Raw genomic sequence first — 19,299 nt, 5'->3', positions numbered from 1 at the left:
ATTTCCTGTAGGGAAACCTGAGGTCTATTTAAAGAGTGCAATAGCCCAACCCTTCCCAGCCACAGGTGAGTAGAGCAAGGCAATGCCTGGGAAATCACTGCTTCCCCTAAGCTCCCTGCCTTTGTCTTCTTCACTGACACAGTGGGATAACAATAGCACCCTTCTGCAGTCAAGGATTCCAGATTGGCCTCTGCCGACTCTCTTGGGAGAGGCCAGTGAGTTCCTGTCTCTCAGGTTGTGAGGCTTGGACAGGCACTGGTCCAGTCTTGGTGGCTGGAGGTGGAGGAGGCTTAGTGAACTGACAGGACTGAGATGGGGACAGCTGCCAGCTGCTGTTTGTCCTAGACCTTTCTCCGTGGCTTGGATGGCATCCCCTGGGTTTCTGGTGTGCACCCCATTGTCTGCTGACCTAATCCCTGGAGCCTGGATGAGAGCTGGGGTGGGGCTTCTGCCTCCTTTCAACATGGGATCCTCAATGTTCCCCTGGGGCAGGTGGAGTTGGGTAGGTGGAAGGTGTAAGATCGCCTGCTCTTCCGCATTCTGGGAGTGCTTTGATGTGTGCTTTTTCTTCATCCTCCAAAGACTCCCAGGCTCTGGAGCCTACGGGAGGGAAACCTCCACAGGTGCTGGTCATTCCAGCAGCATTCTTGCTAAAGCTTCAACGCCAGCCTGGAACACCTGGTCTGACATCTGAAGAAAATTCAAGGCTAGCTTGCCCAGCGCATTCTGATTGTCTGATTTTTGGCTGATGGGAGGGAGGAAGTGTCTGCAGTGGGCAAAGTGTGATAGTATGAGTTCTGGGGCCAAGACGCCTTGGCAGGGCTTCCTGCCATCACTGTGAATGTGCTATTCATTGAGTGTGTGTGCGTGTGTGTGCGCGTGCGTGCGTGCTTCACAGTCTATGTGCACATTTCTGTCTGTAGAAAAGCTGGTACCCATCCACCTCCTCTCGAGCAGTGTCAAGCCCACAGCACAGAGTTCCACAGAAGCTTGAACTCTGAGCTGGTACCCATCCACCTCCTCTCGAGCAGTGTCAAGCCCACAGCACAGAGTTCCACAGAAGCTTGAACTCTGAGTGCTGGTGCACCCCTTACCATCCTAGCACCACCCCAGACAGAAAAGGAGGCTCACAGAGCTTGACATTGCCCAAGGTGCCTGAGCTGTTAGGGTGGCAGGGGCAGGAGAGTTCCCGCTCCTAGCAGGGGAGGGAAGCCAGAACAGAGGGTTGGAGGGTCTCCTGAAGGTGCCACTTTTCTCTGCAGGACAAAGGGCAGATGTATGAAGATGGCCCAGGCACATGGAGGCAGAGAGGGCATATGGATGTTAACCAGAAACCATACAGGAAGACAAAGCAAATGGGCAGTGCAGACCTGCAGGTGCTGAGGCTGGAGCAAGTTCAGTTTCTGTTTTTTTTTTTTCTTGCTTACATTTTTATCTGAATAAATGAAAATCCAGGGATGGGAAATTGGCTTAATCAGCAAACTGTACGCTATGCAGCCATGAGGACCTGAGTTTGGATCCCCAGACCCATATAAAAGTGCCTGCAATCCAGTACCGGGGAGGTGTAGACAGGAATTGCTGGCCAATGGTCTAGTCAAAGGGTTTGGTGAGACCCTATCTCAAAATATAATTTGGAAGGTGACAAAAATAAATCTGATACACGGAGGCAGGAGAGGAAGGGGAAAGGCATCAATCCAGCAACCATGTTTCATGGAAGGTGGGAACAGGTATAGGTGCGGGAGAGTCCGAAAACAGGCAAACCTGGAGGTAGAAGGCGGCTATGCTAGAGTGGAAGCCACAAGGCTGAACTTTCATATGGCCTTACTCGAAGGCCTGGAAGTTAGAGCACATCCCTTTGCCCTTTTCTGAGTCCTATGCACATCTGTGTTTTCTATCCCAACAGTGAAAAATGTCAGCTCATCAGCATTTTGTCAAGCATCCTTAGGTCCCGGTGCTGGGTGCTGGAGACAGGAATACAGATGAATTATTAACCTTGTGTTGGACCTTAGTTTGCTAACTGTTCACAGAGAAGCCAGCCAGCCAGGCTGAGAGGTAAACATGGGGTATGACAGACACATATGTGCTCCTCACCTGCCTGTGAATACCTGGCCAGAGGCAGGGCCAGAAGGTGCTCGGGTAGGGTGGGCCTGTGCAGAGCAGCTAGCACCCGCGAGCTTCTTTGTAGGGACAAAGCTGTCATGGGGACTAGGTCAGCACAGCAGTCCCTACAGAAAGATTAGCATGTGCTAAGTGCTCCACTGGCTGTGATGCATCAGCATTTGGCCTGTGTCTCTGGAGAGGCCAGGTTAAGATCTTCCAAATACCCTAAAACAGATTTCACGGAAGGCTTTCTCCTGGCTGACCAGCCATGAGGGGTCACGCTCACTCCCACCACTTCATTCAGAATTCCAGGACTTGCCATCCTATCCTAACGGTAAGCATGGGCTGACTGAGCCTGCTGCCTTTGGATTCGGATCTCTGTGCAGCTTGTCAGCAGTGAGGGAGCAGCCTCCTGACCTGCCCGTCTGTCACCTTCCGCTCCCACCTAGACTGGCTGTCTCCTTGAGCATGCTATGTGGGCAGGGTAGCTCCCCAGGCCCAGTGCTCCTCACTCCTAACACACCAAGGCACCACCGCCAGCATCCTTGTGTTTGTCTTTTCACTCGCACCTGCCTGCCACTCAACGGCACTTTCCAGACTTAACACTTGGTTTCTCTCTGTCCCCATGGTCAAAATGAGGTTGCCTGTCATTTTTCCTTGAAAGGTTATACGGCATTCAGAAATCAAAATTCCCCTTTCCAATTCTTGTCTTCTGCTGGGAATTATACTGGCTTGGCATGCACTTAAAAAAAAACCCAAAAACCCTAGCTGGGTGGTGGTGGCACACACCATTAATCCCAGCACTCGGGAGGCAGAGGCAGGTGGATCTCTGAGTTTGAGGTCCGCCTGGTCTACAAGAGCAAGTTCCAGGACAGGCTCCAAAAAGCTACAGAGAAACCCTGTCTTGAAAAACAAAACAAAACAAACAAACAAACAAAAAATCCTAAGAAAACATAATCACAAACCGATGTTTATTTTATAATTCACATACTATCGTGCCCATCATTTTGGAGTGACTTTAATTCAATAGTTTGTTATTTATACTCAAACTTTCCGACTGCCAAGATCATTTTCATCAGTCTACAAGAAACTGTAGGCTGGCCAGGCAGTGGTGGCGCACACCTTTAATCCCAGTACTAGGGAGGCAGAGGCAGGTGGATCTCTGTGAGTTCGAAGCCAGTCTGATCTACAGAGTGAGTCTATAGGACAGGCTCAAAGCTACAGAGAAACCCTATCTTGGAAAACAAAACAAAAAACAAGAAAATAAAAAAGAAACTGTGGGCCCTTAGCTGCCACCCTCTACTACTTCTCTGGCAATCTATGGATCTGTCTGCCTGACATTTTCCCACAGGTGATCAACCATGTGGCTAAAGAATTCTCACTACAACTACAATCAGCGTGCAGGACTTTCTCCCAACCCACTCTCCTTGCTTTAGCGCCTTTTATTCACTCCCTGTGGAAACACAGGCTTCAGCACTGTGGATAAGCCCACCCTCACTCTTCTGGCCCCTGCAGGAACTGCAGAGTGCGGTGAGCTAGTAGGAAGCCTGCAGACTTTGGCACAGTGTGCAAGGAACAATAAAATCAATAGTCAGAAAACATCTAAGTACTCTTTGTTTTTAAATTTAACTTTAATTTTTGAGGTAAAATACTTTTTTTCTTTCAACTTCCATAACAAAATACAGAGCTATCAGATACCCCTGGAAAAAATATGTATATTATACATATATTTCTATAACATTACATCATATATATAATATATATGCAAAAATTTGAAGACTTTAGAAAGCAGAACATCTAAAAGGCACTGCACAATGGTGTTCAGGTTCCTTATAATTTATGTACATATACACATCTTATTCTGCTTACACAGATGTCTGGTGAAGTCATCTTCACATGTGAATGTCTCATTCACAAATCCCTGCATCACAAGTTTATAATTCAAAGAATGCCTAAATATGTTGAAACAAATTAACACATAACTTTTTCCAAGAAGGAACTAATTGGAACAGTTCTTTGAAGATTGAAGTATCTCTAAAGCCACATAAAAACATATGCCTCACTACTGTTTACACAAGAAAAAGCACAAACATAATTATAGAATAAATAAAAAACAAGGGACAAACAGCTAAATGACTACCCACTTGGCAGTGGAATATAACTTTTTTTTTCTTTTTCTTTTTTTTAATGCTTCTGGAAGTTCCCTGGCTTATGGGTCACTAGGGTTCCCTGTATTACTGAGCTGGGTTTAACGCAGAACAGCCCGACCTCTAGGGGAGACGGACTATATATATCTGTCTCTATTTTACTTCAAAAAGAGGCGAGCTCAGCAATGCCGATGCCCCTGAGAATTTGCTACTCTTTTTCTATGGCTAAAAAAGCAAACTGTTTAAATGAACAAGCTCTTGATTAGTGAAATTTCAATAGATTTACACCTACAAAGTTTTACACATTTGGCACAACAAAATTTAGAAGGGAAAAAAAAAAGAGGGAGAGGAAGTATATCCAGCTTCTAACCCCTTTCTCTCTGTTGTTGGACAAGGATGTGCTCACAGAAGGCGACCACCTTCTTTCACACCAGACTGGAGGCAGGAAGTGCCAGGAGGGGGCTGAGGAGAGAACAAATTCTCATTCTTTTGCTCCAGTAAGTTTATCAATGATCACTCCATTTCCGGAGCAAGCCCAAGTTCTTCTGCTATTTAGACAGACCCTTCCCCAGATCCAAATCCAAACTCCAGCTGTTCGCAGTGCCAGTCAACCAACACATCGCGGGTGGAATGGCAACCAAGGAAACAGCATGGTTTAGTAAAAGTCCAAAAGCATTTTTCATTGAGGTCAACATTTCTGAATGTTTTTTCCATAAAAGCAGTGAATTTATTCAAATGGAAGCAGCATCTAGGGATTAATTCTGGCACTTGGGTTTTAGGGGACTACAGGTGTGCATCAAGGATTTTCCTCCTCTCATTTGAAAGGCCCTACATTTCTATTCCTGAGTTCACACGGACACTCGCTGGCAAGCCCTTCTAGCAGACACTGGTGGCCACCTGGCCTCCCTGATTTGATGGGCAACAGCAAGCAGAGAGCCTTCCTTTAGTCGCTGGGCTTACTTTAGATTCAGAGGTAAGTCAGGGTGAGAGAAGGAAGCAGATCAAACACAGCCACAAGGACAGCAGGAGCGGCGAGTCCTTTGTGGCCCAACCAAAGAAAGCCTGGGTCACCAGAGACCTCTCAGTTCCTTTCCTGGGGAAAGACAGTTGCTCATGTATGGAATCTGGACCAAGCAACAAGAAAGAGCAATGATGGCCTCAAGTCATCCTGAGTCGGCTGCTGTCTCCTGAGCTCCTTTTGTGCATGCGTTTCAGTTAAAGAAAAACCAAACACCCCACCATCAAAAGATAATACTCAAGTATTACCTGGTATATAGAGTTTTCAACCAGGTTAAGGTGGTGGAATCAGCGATCACTGATGCCCCAATGCCATCCCCTGCCTCAGCAGATACGGAATGACTTTTCCCGCTGCCCTGGGCCGCTCCAGGCACCAGTGCACCAGAGGACGCTGGCTGCTGCTTTCCCTCTGCCCCTCTGCTAGCATGTCATTTCACAGAAGATCAGTATCTTCCCATTTCTTTGAAATTTTGTAAGGGAATTCCCCCACAGAAATGGCTCCCATCTGTGACCTGCACTCTGTGAATAGACAAGTGAGCAGAACAGTCTGGGCATTGGGGATCACAAGGATGGCAACACCACCACAGCATCTTGTGGCATCTGGTAAGTTGTGGTTAACAGGCCCCTGGTTACCACCTTCCTACCTCTTCCTTCAGCTTCAACAGCATTGTTCCCAGCTGCTCTGCACGTAGTCGTTCCTACAGTCCTGCCCTTTGCACCCAGCCTGGTAACATCAGAGGGAATAGCTATCAGCTAGGAATTCGACTATGCCTCAACATTCCTGGGTTATCTCAACAGTGTTCATGCCCTTTACAGGTTTATGCTGACAGACCCGTATCATCTTAATGCATGTTCATAGTTAAGGCTTCACTTAAGAAACAGTAAGACAACCAGACACAACAGAAAAGCATCTTCAGCGGCACTATCCTGCTCCTCATAAAACTTGTTCAGTTATACTTGGCATGGTTTCCCAAACAAATAATGTAAAAAAAAAAAAAATGAAGACTGGTTCTGTCATCTGTTTTGTTTTTAAAGGCATCAGGTTACCTCCTCCTGCCCTCTTCTTTCTTCCCTGATCAAGAGTTTACAACCCCGCATGGCTTTTTAACAGGTGAAGGAGGTGACAGTCAAAGAGCTTGCAGCAGGGCTTCCTCCCCACCTCAGCTCTGAGGCTGAGGGCCAGGTGCTCCTGTGCTCTCCCTGCCCATTGTAACTGCAGTACACTCAAGTCTCGAAAACATTTTCTAAGAAGGGGAAAAGAGCCAAATGTGTGAGTGTGTGTGTGTGGAGGGCGTGTGGAGAGAGAGAGAGAGGGAGAGGGAGAGGGAGAGGGAGAGGGAGAGGGAGAGGGGGAGGGAGAGGAGAGGGAGAGGGGGAGGGGGAGGGGGAGAGGGAGAGATGGAGAGGGAGAGAGGGAGAGGGAGAGGGAGCGAGAGCAAGCACATGTGCTCCAGTGAGGGAAACGGAGAGAGGAGAAAGGAGGGAAGGACACCTAAATGTCCCCACTTCTGGAAGACCGAAATCACATTTTCTCTCTCCTGAAATAAATATCTTAGTTAACATGCTGTTGACTGTTCCTTACGACCCAGCATCCCAGCCTTTTTCTCTATTTCTCTCTCTCAAAGCAAAATATACCATTATTGGCTTTCTCTATGTATAAATACAACAGAAAAAACTCTGGGTCCTGAACTGTAATGGGACTACAAAGTGGGCTCTTATGGAGCTTGCCAGGCAGAAAATGAGTCTTAAACAGGAAACAAGCTCTTTCCCCCACAGTTCAATATCCTCCCTACGTCCTACTCACCAAGAAAAAAGAGTGTGTTTATACCCCACTTAATGTACAACACAAGACAGTCATCCCCAACAGAAAAGTACAAGTCCATGCCAAACCAGCTTAACCCCGCCTCCCACCCCAGAATCTTGCTACATAAATACGTGTATCTGATTGTAATATGAACAGCTTCCCTTCCACTGTGGTTTTAAGCATCAGCAGCAGCAGTGGCTGCTGCAGCCAGGCCCTGGGGTCCTGCCCCATTCCAGAGGAACTTGCCCGTCTTACTGAGCTCCCGGGCTTCAGGGTCGTCATTCCACCGCCTCTTCAGCCGGAGCTTGGGGGGCATGAGTGCATCTTCCTTCTTCTCAGGAGCACTGGGCTCCTTGCCAGACCTGTCCTCGTTGTCTTCAGTCCCTTCTAGGGTTTCATCACTGGGGATGCCAACGGGTACAGAGGGCCAGGTGGGTGAGGGGTGGGCGAACGCTGTGCCTTTCCCCTCTTCAATGGTCCTGGTCCGCACAGTGTCCACTTCTTGGGAGTGTTCTTTCTTTCCTTGGGTCGACTGCCTGAGGCTCTCGGGATCCTTCTCAGAGGTGGGCTCTACTTTGATTCGAGAGGGACTAGGCGCACTGGTTGGGGCAGAGCCGTGTGTGGACTCATTGTTTTCTACCCTCTCTCGGTTCTTCCGTCCAGCTGGGGGGGGCTGCAGCTTGATAGAGAACTGGGACGACTCCTCAGGATGTATTTGGCACTGCAGTGGTGGGACCATGAGCCCTGGGTAGCGGGGAAAAGTCCGAGGACTCAGATGGTAGTTGAACACAGAACAGGCTTGAGAATGAAGGTAGTGTTTCATTTCCTCTGGGTTGAAAGAGAAGCAACTGGTGCTGGTGAAGGGGCTCAGGCCTGGTGAGGGACTATAGGAGAACATGGTGGGCGTCAGGGACAGGGCTGGTGAAATGGGGACATTTAGGACACCTCCACGGCCAGGAACAGGAGAGAGAGCGAAGGGACTGTGGGGGTCAGGGTACACTGCTGGCCGAGAGAAGAGAGGAAGCACTATGTCAGGCTTACGTTTCTGGTGGCCAATCCCTCCTCCACTAAGAGCATTTCGAGAGGGAATAAAATCCATGGCCCGGTGCCAGTCAGAGGCTGAGCCATCTTCTAGGTCCAAAGGCTCCACCTTTCTATCAGTGGTACCACCTGACTCAGGCCCAGAAGCACTCAAGGAGCTAGCAGAGAACCGCCCTGGCTGCACATCACTAGGAGAATGTGTGTCTAGGGGTGGGAAATGGAAGCGGGAAGAGGCTGTTGGCACTGGTGGTGCACTCTGAGGAACCACACCTATGATGGAAGAAAAAGTCTGTGTTAGCCACCTGGTCATTCACTATCATATCATCACTTTTACCTACACTAGCTAAGTGCACAATATTAAGTGACAACAGGAAACACACTCATCTAGTCTGAGTCTTTTTCAAAACTATTGCTCAGGCTGGGTATAGTGGTACAGGCTTGCAATCCCAGCACTCAGGAGGAGGAGGGAGGAGACCTGAGCCTTTAAAGGCATCCTATATTGCTCAGCTTTCTCCATTCAGCCTAGCTTCCATGATCCCCTGGCCTCTTACCTTACTGTCCAGGTGGTCCTCCTTCCTACCTGCAATGTCACTCAATATCTGACTTAAAACTATATCCCGACATTTCAGGGTGTCAGAGTTAGCTGAAGGATGAGTGGGTACATGGACCTCTTCCTTGCAACTCGATTGTGTGTATATACCCCCTTTCAATTTTCAGCTTCACCGGAAAGGTTTTTCTCACCATCATAATTTTGACTGTATTTATAAAGCAAGTAAACCCAGCAGCTACATAGCCAAACAAAACACACGCATGTGGTTGTTCTGAAAATTCAGACTCCACCTCACATGACTGGGCAGGGACAAGGTACTTTAGTGAAATAGATTGCTATGAAAAGGCAATTTTTATTAAGGTAAGTTCTTATGGTCTATCTTTATCATTTTTGATAAACAACCATTATATTTCAGAGATTCCAGTCTTTCTGTATCTATAGTTCAATGAATCCTATATAATGGTATCTACTTCTGTTGTCTTCAAGTACTGAGGAGGAGGCTGGACCTACTATTTCCTCTCAAATCTGACTACTAGCAGGTGTGATGACCCATGTTTATAATCCCAGAACTGGGGAGGCTAAGTCAGGAAAATTACTGTGACTTGAGGCTAGGTTGCCTCAAAAAATGAAGTCCAACTGCTAAATTTCAAACTCTAAGAAGAAACTATCATTTATCACATTAAACTTGAGAAGGTCATAAATTCTCAACTTCCCCCAAAAGCCCCAAATAAGGCCTAAGAAAGCTGCCACCCGAAGCCTCGGGTGCTCGAAAGGTTTCTGGGAGGCTTCACTGGCTGTTAACATGATGATGTCTAAAGAGTTCTTCATACATGAAGGAAAAAGGGCTTAGAAATAAGGGGACTGTATAGTCAAAGTTTGGTGGTCCAGGAGAGAAAACAGGGCACAAAATATAGTGACTGAACTTTGGAGCGGGCCATTATGTGGCAGACTGTGACTTTCTTGGTGCCCATGGTTGTGACACCTGCCAAAGCAGCATTTACCAACAAATGTTCAATAGAAAACAGCTCTTCTGTAGGCCTTGTTTTAAAGACCCCTGAACTGAGATTGGTTATTAAAAGTAATAAATAGGAAAAACAGACACATGATCTTGCATATAATTTGAGTAGAGCCAAGATAGGTTCAGAGTAATGGATCTCTTTAGTTTTTTACAGCAACTAAGAGTCTATTATTTTATTTTTTTGACTCTTGACTTATTAAGCCTATCTAACTAAGGACTCTAAAAATGGCTCAGTGGTTAAGAGAACCTGCTAGTCTTGTAGAACACCTGAGTTTGGTTCCCAGCACTCACACTGCAGCTCACAACTCCAGTTCCAGGAGATATAAAACCCTCTTCTGACCTTCACAGATGTTAGACACATGTGGTACACACACACACACACATACATACATACATACATACAAATAAGCAAAACATGTACACATAAAAAAAAGTAAGACTAGGGCAGTGTACAGAAGGTGGCTGCTGATTCCCTCCCCTTTATGTATAATATAAATTGTCAAATCTAAGGCTCTATGTAAAAAATAAGCAAGCAAGCAAACACACAAACAAAAAAAAAAAAACTCCTGTTGTTAAGTGTCAATATGATTACTTGAAAGAGGAGCACAACAATAACTACGATGTAACAGAAAATCTAAACCTCAGTCTCATACCAATCTGCTAACTAGTGTAAGTAACACGCCGAGCTCTTGGTGCTCCCTTTGAAGGACAATGCAAATAAGTTCTTTGCTTAGGTTCAAACCCTAACCCTACCCAAGAGTTTCTGAAAAAGTTACTTTCTGGCCCAGTTTTCAAAAGTAGGAAGTAAGAAGACCAATCCTAATGTTAGAGAAATAGTTAACATCTGTGAGGCTTTTGGACTAGTACCCGTGCACAGCAGGTCACATGTTGTTAGAATAAATTGTGTTTGCTCTTTTTGAGGCAGCATCTCATGAAGTCTTGGTTGGCCTAGACTTGCTTCTAGGCTACCCAGGCTGACTTCAAACTCACGGAGACCTGCCTTCCAAGGGCTTGGTTTATCAGCACGAGCCACTATGCCCTGCTTAATTTTAATGATAAAAAAAGTTAAAATTAAAAATTTAAATTTAAAGCCTTAAATACTGTTTACATATGGGTCATATTATATTATTAGAGCAGCACTAAACTTTCTGGTGTGGCAGTGTCATTGCAGTTACAGAAAAGAACATCCTTATTCCTGAGAGAAAAGCCATGGTACCAGCATGTTAATCTCCAGACACAAAAAGTATCTGTAAATAGAGATGAATTACATGTGGCAATGCTGTGAACCACAGTGAGTCAGGGGAGGGCATGTGAGTGCTCCGTATGTCCAAAAGAAGTGTTAAACCCAGGGTGATCGGGGGGACGACACGAGAGACAGATTTAGCCTGCCCTTCCCAACCTACTGAGAGTGAACCATTTTTAACGAGGAATTCTCTATCTTTCTAATGTTTCTTAGACACATGCACACGCGCACACACACACAAAAGTATAAAAAAAGAGTATAAAGTGCTTGGGTAATCAGTGTAAGTCACTATTCCTGGCTTATTTTTTTAATTTTTATTTATTTTTATTGTACGTGCATTGGTGTTTTGCCATGGGTGTCAGGCCCCTTGGAATTGGAGTTCCAGACAGTTGTGAGCTGCCATGTGGGTGCTGGGAATTGATGGGAATTGAACCTGGGTCTTCTGGAAGAGCAGTCAGTGCTCTTAACTGTTGAGCCATCTTTCCAGCCCTGGCTGGGTTAATTTTTTATTTTATTTATTTATTTATTTATTTATTTATTTATTTATTTATTTATTTGGTTTTTCGAGACAGGGTTTCTCTGTGGTTTTGGAGCCTGTCCTGGAACTAGCTCTTGTAGACCAGGCTGGTCTCGAACTCACAGAAATCTGCCTGTTTCTGCCTCCCAAGTGCTGGGATTAAAGGCGTGCGCTACCACCGCCCGACTCTGGGTTAATTTTTAATGGTTAAAAAAAAAAATCAAAATTACAAAATTTTTAAATTAAAAAAATTAAGATGGTTTATATGTAGGCCATATTTTATATGGTACACACACATAAAAAAGATACTGCATATAGCTATACTTTTTTGAGACAGAAACTTACTGTGTGGCTAATGTCAGCTGGAACTATAGCTGTGTACCCCTATGCTTAGTTTCAAGTATTCTACTATTGAGTACTCTATCCTAAAGTGTCTTTTGGGGTTCTGAGACATGGTGTCAGAGTAGCCCAGGTTATCCTTGAAGTCAATACATAGCCCAGGGTGTCCTTGAACTCCAGACCCTTTGACTGTCTATCTTCCAAGTGCTAGGAAGCCATGCCAAGCTCCACCTTAAACTATTAACAGTGACTAGGAAAAACATGGAGGGAAAAAAAAGCAATATTCACACTTACATGTTTTTATATTTGGCATATATTTCTACTTAAAAATAAAAGACCAGAATAGTTACATACATTGACCAACCTCTGGCCTCCAGGGTTTAAGTGGGTATTTTCTCGAGCTTTTATTACATCCCACCATACAAAACTAGAATTTCCTTTAAACTTCTATTTTTTCTCTCATACATTATATCCCGACTTTTAAAACAAGAGCATGATTTTAAAAGTTTTCCCTGCCTACAACTCCTACCAGTTCCTCCTACCTCCCCTTTTCCCCAGATCAACTCCTTGTTAAGTCCTTTTAAAAAAATAAATAAATAAAAAAGCAGGCCTCACATGGCCTAACAATACTGGGCACAAACCTCATTATCATGGTTGGATGTGGCAAGCCAGTAGGAGGCAAAGGGCCCCAACATTAAGAGTTTAACTGAGATGAGATTGTAGGTTTGTCACTAGGCAGAGCCAGGGGGATCCCGCAGAACAGGGGGAGGAAGGATTGTAGGTGCCAGAGAGGTTGAGGACACCATGAGAGCAGGGCCCACAGAATCAACCAAGCAGGATTCATAGGGGCTCCCAGAGACTGAAGCGGCAGACACAGACCCTGTATGGAACTGAGCTAGGTCCTCAGTTAAACTCTTAAATTCCTTGAGGAAAAGAACTTCCCCATAGTCCTTTATTTTAATTTGGGGATTAACACATCTGTTAACACATGGTTGAATCCTAACCAAGAGGAAGAATGCACGATATTTAAAACAAGAGCATGATTTTAAAAGTTGAAGGAAGAACTGAATCTACTTCTGTATTTGACTCTGCTGAGTTCATATTTGATTTTGTCAGTTGTAAAACAGAAGTATCAATATATATATATTTACTAGGTTAGAAGCACAGATAAGTCACCAAACCAAACCAAACAGAAGCGTCTTTACTAAGTAGACACTCAATAGTGTTGCTTTCTTTTGTCAACATTATGTTAATCTTAAACACTTGGTCTATGTGGGTAAAAGTTCTCTGTAAACAAATGGCTCTGGTTCTTCGGAGTTATCTATACCAAGGAGCCCACAGACTAGAAGGATGGTTCAATGTTTTGCTTTTCCTGGGATGGTGATGATGATATGGTGATGATTTTGTGTTGAGAGTTGAACCCAGGGCCTTACACATGCTAGACAAGTGCTCTTCTGAGCTATGACTATCCCAGGACTTTTGATTGACATCTTGAACCTATTAAAGATCACTGCTGGCTTAACAGCATTTGGTGTAACAGATTTTGCAGACCAGGACTTCTACAGAGTGAAGTGTACCTGGCCTTGGAAAACCCGATTACTCTCAGGACGTTCTATTCAAGTTGTCTAAGTGGTTGAACTTCTGAGCCTTCAATTGATGAAAATGGATCAAAGAACAAGACTGACAGGTTTGGAGGAGTGCAAGTGTATGAAGCCCAACATATTTGGAGTCCTACACTCTATAGGTGCACAGGAAAAAAGCAAGAGTGAGAAACAGAGGAAGCAAGATTCCAGGGGCTAGAGCAGCTCTGATTTCCTAATGCAGCTCCCTTAGGCACAGGGAAAGAAAACAGGTTGTAATTAGAGGTGCATTCCAACCCCCACCCCCAAATGCATGCCCCAGGGACAGGAAGGCGTGGTTACTGGAGAAGGTGGAACTGCAATGATAGCAGTCAAGCTAAAACTGCCCTGACTTGTTGTGTGCAGTAATTACATATCTACAGATCATCTTAGTATTATATTCTCTTAGCCACACCCCTCCTCGAATTTTTCGAGTTTCTGCCAACCTCTGAGTACTTTTATTCAAAATCATGATCTCCTTTCTTGGCATAGAATGTCACAAAGAACAATGATGAAACTGGTCAAAATGGTACTTGACACCTGTAATCCTAGCACTTGGATGAGACAGGAAGACTGCCCTAGGCCAGGCTGACAAGAGTAAAGTTCAAGACCAGCCTGACTACATAGTGAAACCTGTCTTGAATTAAAAAAAACAAACAAACAAACAAAAAAAAAAAAACAAAAACTGACTCATGAGCAGGGGATAATTTATTATCTTTTAACACCCCTCTCTCCAAACAAATAAAAATGCCCAAAACAAGAACTCTAACCTAACTCTAACTCAAACACCTACACCTGACACTTTTGTAAGTGGATTATCTTCATCAAGGAGCAGAGCCAAGGCTGTGAGCTGCCACGGATGCCACCAGACAGCACAGAGGGGAAGCCCAGAGTCTTGCACTGAGGAGCAGTGCCGATGCTGGTGCAGATCAGAGACTTGGCCTTTCACTGCAAACACGACTCAGGGGGCTGTGGTTTTGATGACATTCACTTGATAAGGGAGAGCGTGTAGTTTCATAGAAAATCGGAAATGTTTGTAGAAACAGGTTCACAGCTATGAAAGAGCCACTGGGCAAGGTGTTAAAACGGAGTCTTAAAATTCAAAATAAACTTATGGACTCATTCCCCAAATGGAGTTTAGTAGTCTCCAGGAGTCTGAAAAGTAGCCAAACAAACTACCAAGCCTGCTGGAGCAGTGCACAGCCCATGGCCCCTTAGAAGAATAAGGAGGACCTGAAGTGATCTAAGGGATCTCGTCACACCAATGTTTCTAAAAATCTCCTTACACAGGTCAGGTCTCAGATTTGGGTTTTTAAAAATTCTTTTAAATTCAAAATCCACTCTCCATCACAGGTATTGTCTCTTACCACTTGAGCGGATGTTGATGAAAGGGTAGTTGGGCATCGCCAGCTTGCTGAAGTTAAACTTGTAAGTAAACCTTTTCCCTTTTGTTTTATGAAGGATCCTCTTGTTGTAATAGTATCTACAAAAACAAGAACAATGGTATGGCATTTGCTACACTTAGATGACTACTAAGATCAATTCTGGCTCTAAGCATTGCTTATAAAAACCTTCACCATTCCTTTATAGCCTGGCCCTGGATTTGGGACTTGGAGACCTAAGAACTCACTTTTCTCATCCATTTTAAACTGAGCTGTAGTCTTTGCCTAAAGCTCGACACAGACATTCTTATCTTAAGATCCCAAACACCTTCCTCAGTTCTAACCACTCACCTTCTCATTCCTCTATAGTTTCAATCTATGGTCCACTTCCTTCCTGCTTCACTCTAAAGAACTGTCTAGTTTCTTTTTGTCTTGCCCAGGTTGGGTCAGACAAGCCTTCTGGGAGAGCTCATGGAGTTAGTCAGGAGCCTAAGTGCAAGGACTAAACACAGGAAAGAAAACGGGTTTCATGGGAGCCAGTGAGACAATGGCAGAACAGGAAACAGCAGCCACCCTGGTCCACTTCACCTTCACCGTGGCACATAAAGGACGTGGGAGGCGCCACCGACACCGCAGACTTTACACTCGGCCTACTGAGAATGAAGAAAGACAGGGAAGCTCTGGCCTGGCTTCTACTAAGTTGCATAGGTCATAAACCACCTGCTGGCCCCTTGAGGACTAAAGAGCTATAAAAATTAAAAAACTGACAGAGTTAAGAGCGAATGAGAGAACTGGTGATCATCCTTTGGACTGAATGGAGGCTGCAGGTATGGGATGTGAGCATCTGGTTCAAAGCCTTCCTCCTGCACCCACTGCACCTTTCCCACTTCCAGGAGAGCCCAAAAGAGAGATGACAGGAATTTCCCAACAGGGAAGTCTACAGTAATCCCCTGGATCATAACTGAGCCCTAGTTCATGTCTCACCACATGCTCTTACCCACTCAAAGCATGATCAGCTGCCAGCCAGTGCCAGCCACACTGGAATCCCCTCCTACACCTTCTCACCTCTTGTGCCACTCAGATTCAACACCTCTTTGACTCACACTTTGACTACGAAGTGCAGTCTTTCATCACCTGATACCTTTCAGACAACATCCACAAACCTGCACACTTTCCTTCCAGCTTAGTTCATACCAGAGATTCGGGGGATCCTTTCCCTCACCTGAGGGCCCGGCTCAGCTTGTCATAGTTCATCTGTGGCTTGCACTTCCTGCGGCCCCAGAGACGAGCCACTTCATCTGGATCCTTGATGACAAACTCCCCATACTCTCCCTGCTGCCAGGCGATCACATGGCGGAACTCTTCCTTCTGCAGCAGTTCCAGGATGAAGTGCCACAGCTGGATTTGCCGGGAGCCTGGTGACGACTCTGTTTTGTAGGCCCAATCTGGAAACTGATACCCTTAAATGCAAAGAGGGCAAGATCAAAGTAGTTGGGAGTTAGGTACAAACATGCCAGTACCCCCACCTCCACATTCCACGGCTCACTATCTCTAGAGTACTTTACAAACACACCCTTCCAGTCAGCTGGCTAACCATGAAGAGGAGAGTGAAGGATGGAGAAATTACCCATCCTTGTGGCAATCACTGAATCCAATAAAAATTAGGCAGCAGTACTTAGGCATCCTAATCTATCACTTTTTCATAGATCACCATATAGCAAAAGAAACAAGATAAACTGATGTTTTAGCAACATATGGCAGAAAACACCTTATCCCCAGTGTGGAATTATTTCCCTACCAGAAAAAGATACACGAAAACTTGCAATAAAGATGTGTGAGCCATAGGAAACAAGCCAAGACCTACAGTCATGCGGCTGTCAGTCATGGTCTAGCATTTGTCAACCTACACCCAAGTGGGAACAGGAACACTACAGGACAGGAACCACTAAGGGACATTCCAGATCCATCAGAGATGATTGACCTCTGCTCACCTCCACCTCCTTCTGGCTTTTCCACGATGCTACAGCCTGCTTTCATTTTCGCCCTCCTGCTGAGAGAAACAAGTCTCACAGTTATTTTGAGATGTTATGTATTATCTAACAAAGGTTTTTTGGCACAGCTCCCCCCCGCAAACATCCCCCCTTTTGTCTTTACTTTTTTTCAAAGCCCTTTGTCTTTTAAACATGTCACCTCTCAACTACTAATCCTCAAGTCATCAAATGACGGTCCTCAGGTCATCAGCTTCAAAAGCCATAATTATCTCTCACCTGACTTTAGCCACAAGTGTAAACACTGTCCTTAATATTTGCTTTCTTCCTTCTGACCAGCCCTCCAACATAAAAAAGGGAACAGTGAAACAAGTCCAAAAGGAAGCAAAAACAAGTCAAACAGTTTGTTTTGTATTACTAAACAAGCCCTTATGCTTAGGTACACAGCCTGAGTTCACCCAGATATACCAATTTAAAGAGTGAAAAAAAACCCAAACCCTCTACTCAAGAAGGAACTTCGGATTCCAAATATTTGCTGAATTGTGTGAAATGGAAAACAACATCATCCGATCAGAAATTGCGCTCGTCCTAAAAAAATATTCTGAGATACAGAAAGTAAACGTGCTGTGTGTACAGCCACTCTATCCAAGAAATAGCACTATCCTAAAATTTCATGAAAAAAATTGCAAAGGCATATATTTAAGAGGGAAATAAAAAGAACAGGGTAGGTATTTGGGGTCTCCTGGCCAGTGGTGGATGAAATTCATTGCTACGATCTGAATTCAATCCACGAAGACTTATAGTTCCTCAATAAATCTCCTGTTCCTAGCAGCAGACAGCGTTGTGTCAGTCCTTCAGCAAAGAGGAGGGAAGGGTGAAACTGGCAGAGAATGACGGAGGAAGAGAGGACAGGCTTATTCTCATCATTTCAGGGCGCACGACAGGTCCTCAGCACCATCAAGAGCAGGTCTGGAGCAAACGCAGGTGCTTCAGAGGCCCCAGGGTGGGGTGGGACAAATTCCTAATCTTGGAAATTTCATCTAACCTAGAATTCCTCTAGATGTTCTGCATTTTCTTTCCCGGCATATACATTAAGGAAAACAGTAAATTTCAGTCCATAAGAACACTAGGGATCAAGGCTCAAGGAAGGAGGCAACAGACACTGGCACACACAGGATATACACAGTAACAAGGCACCAGGGCTGGGCAGAAGCTTCCTCTCCCGTTTCCGTGATGATGGGAGAGAATAAACACCGATTTCCCCAAGGCTCCGGGAAGCTGTCCTGGGTTAACTCCTAGACTGCGTGTCGGATCGCAGGGCCTTTTCCCTGCTCGGGAACACCCTTCAGCCTGGCGCCTGTGGGCTCGCGCTGGGCGACGCCCGAGCCGGATGCCCTCTCGATCCTCCGGCCCCCGACATGCCCGTCAAGCCCCTCGGAGTCCACGGGCGCGTCTGCAGGTGTTCGTGACTCCCGAGGGTGCTCGGCCCCCGCCCGCCAGGCGGGAGTCGCCGCTCCCGCCCGTCAGCAGCGGCTCCAACGGCCGCCCGCACCCGTGTCCCTTCCGTCCTGCCCGCTAGGGCCGCGACCGCCGACGCCGGCCTCACCTCTCCGGCGCCGTCTGTCTCTACTAGGGCTCCTCCGCGGCAGCTCGAGCTCCTCCTAATCCACCCAGCAGGAAGTGACTCCGCGGCTGCTTTCGTCATTTCCACTCTAAGCCGGGTGGGAGGGGGCAATGTCCCGAGCCGACTCCACTTCCGCCGGTGAAAGGTGGCCGGTACCCATCTGTGGTTAGGAGGCTCTGGGCCTGAAGTCCCGCATGGAAGGAGGGCGCTTCCGCACTTACGGGAGCCCAGAAACTTCTGCAGCCTTTCTGCGTTGGCCTTTCCTCCCTGCGCAGCCTAGGGGGTAGGATCGTTTCCTCGCACGTCTCCATTTTAGTCGTAATCGGCCTCATCCAAGTATTGTAAAGTGTACGTCTTTGCCATTCAAACACTGCACCCCCCTTTGCCTTTTGTTCCTGATTAAGCAATTACAAATTAATACGAAACAAACTTTGTGAGTTTCCGTAATTCCAAATGGTTCCTAGCCCTAGTTTCACTCCAGAGGCAGAGTTGGGATCAGCAAAATTAAGTGTATGAGGATAAAAAGTGAGGGAGGCGAAGATGACAGGCGGAAGTGAAGACGAGTCTTCATCAAATGCATATGGAATACGTACGTTTCCCACCTGTGAACCATGCAGCACATGGAAATATTGCCATTAGCTGTTAGCCCTCCCCAGGCTGGTCATGGTTTGGGATTATCCTGTGTTGTGCTGTGAGTGTAGAACTGTACCACCACCTCTGCTTTTTGTGTATTTGGAGACAGGACCTTACCACATAACCTCTGGCTGCCTCGGAACACGCTATGTAGACCAGGCTGGCTTCAAACACACAGAGATCTGCTTGCCTCTGCATCCCAATTGCTGGGATTGAAGGTGTGCGCCCCTATACAAGGCTAATAACTGGTTGTCCTTGAGTCATTTGTAAGTTCACT

At 45.9% G+C, this 19,299-nt stretch overlaps 1 protein-coding gene across 2 annotated transcripts; it reads right to left on the bottom strand.

Moving 5' to 3' along the window:
- Nucleotides 1-3,724: 3,724 nt before the first annotated feature.
- On the bottom strand, nucleotides 3,725-18,452 carry Etv3 (ETS variant transcription factor 3). 2 transcript variants are annotated; one of them, XM_041656137.1, is made up of 5 exons: nucleotides 18,372-18,452; nucleotides 16,769-16,827; nucleotides 16,000-16,237; nucleotides 14,763-14,878; nucleotides 3,725-8,379 (listed from the first exon to the last, which is right to left on the bottom strand). In XM_041656137.1, exons 2-5 carry the CDS (start codon nucleotides 16,812-16,814, stop codon nucleotides 7,244-7,246), a joined length of 1,536 nt encoding a protein of 511 aa, XP_041512071.1. In that variant the 5' UTR covers nucleotides 16,815-16,827; nucleotides 18,372-18,452; the 3' UTR covers nucleotides 3,725-7,243. The 2 variants fall into 2 exon arrangements, with proteins under 2 accessions (XP_041512071.1, XP_041512073.1); XM_041656139.1 differs by having other exon boundaries at nucleotides 16,769-16,824; nucleotides 18,372-18,425.
- Nucleotides 18,453-19,299: the final 847 nt, after the last annotated feature.

Source organism: Microtus oregoni, unplaced genomic scaffold (assembly GCF_018167655.1).
Source record: "Microtus oregoni isolate MIOR12 unplaced genomic scaffold, Mior012 000007F_ref0000211, whole genome shotgun sequence".
NCBI classification, from domain to species: domain Eukaryota; kingdom Metazoa; phylum Chordata; class Mammalia; order Rodentia; family Cricetidae; genus Microtus; species Microtus oregoni.
This window is presented reverse-complemented; position numbering and strand designations above follow the sequence as displayed.

Bases quoted from the DNA above. Each gene is read 5' to 3' on its own strand.
- Etv3 (XM_041656137.1), bottom strand. From the start codon at position 16,814: ATGAAAGCAGGCTGTAGCATCGTGGAAAAGCCAGAAGGAGGTGGAG. The intron at 16,238-16,768 runs GTGAGCAGAGGT...TTTGCATTTAAG, and splicing joins AAAGCCAGAAGGAGGTGGAG to GGTATCAGTTTCCAGATTGG. The intron at 8,380-14,762 runs GTAAGAGACAAT...CTTCCATCATAG, and splicing joins CATCAACATCCGCTCAAGTG to GTGTGGTTCCTCAGAGTGCA.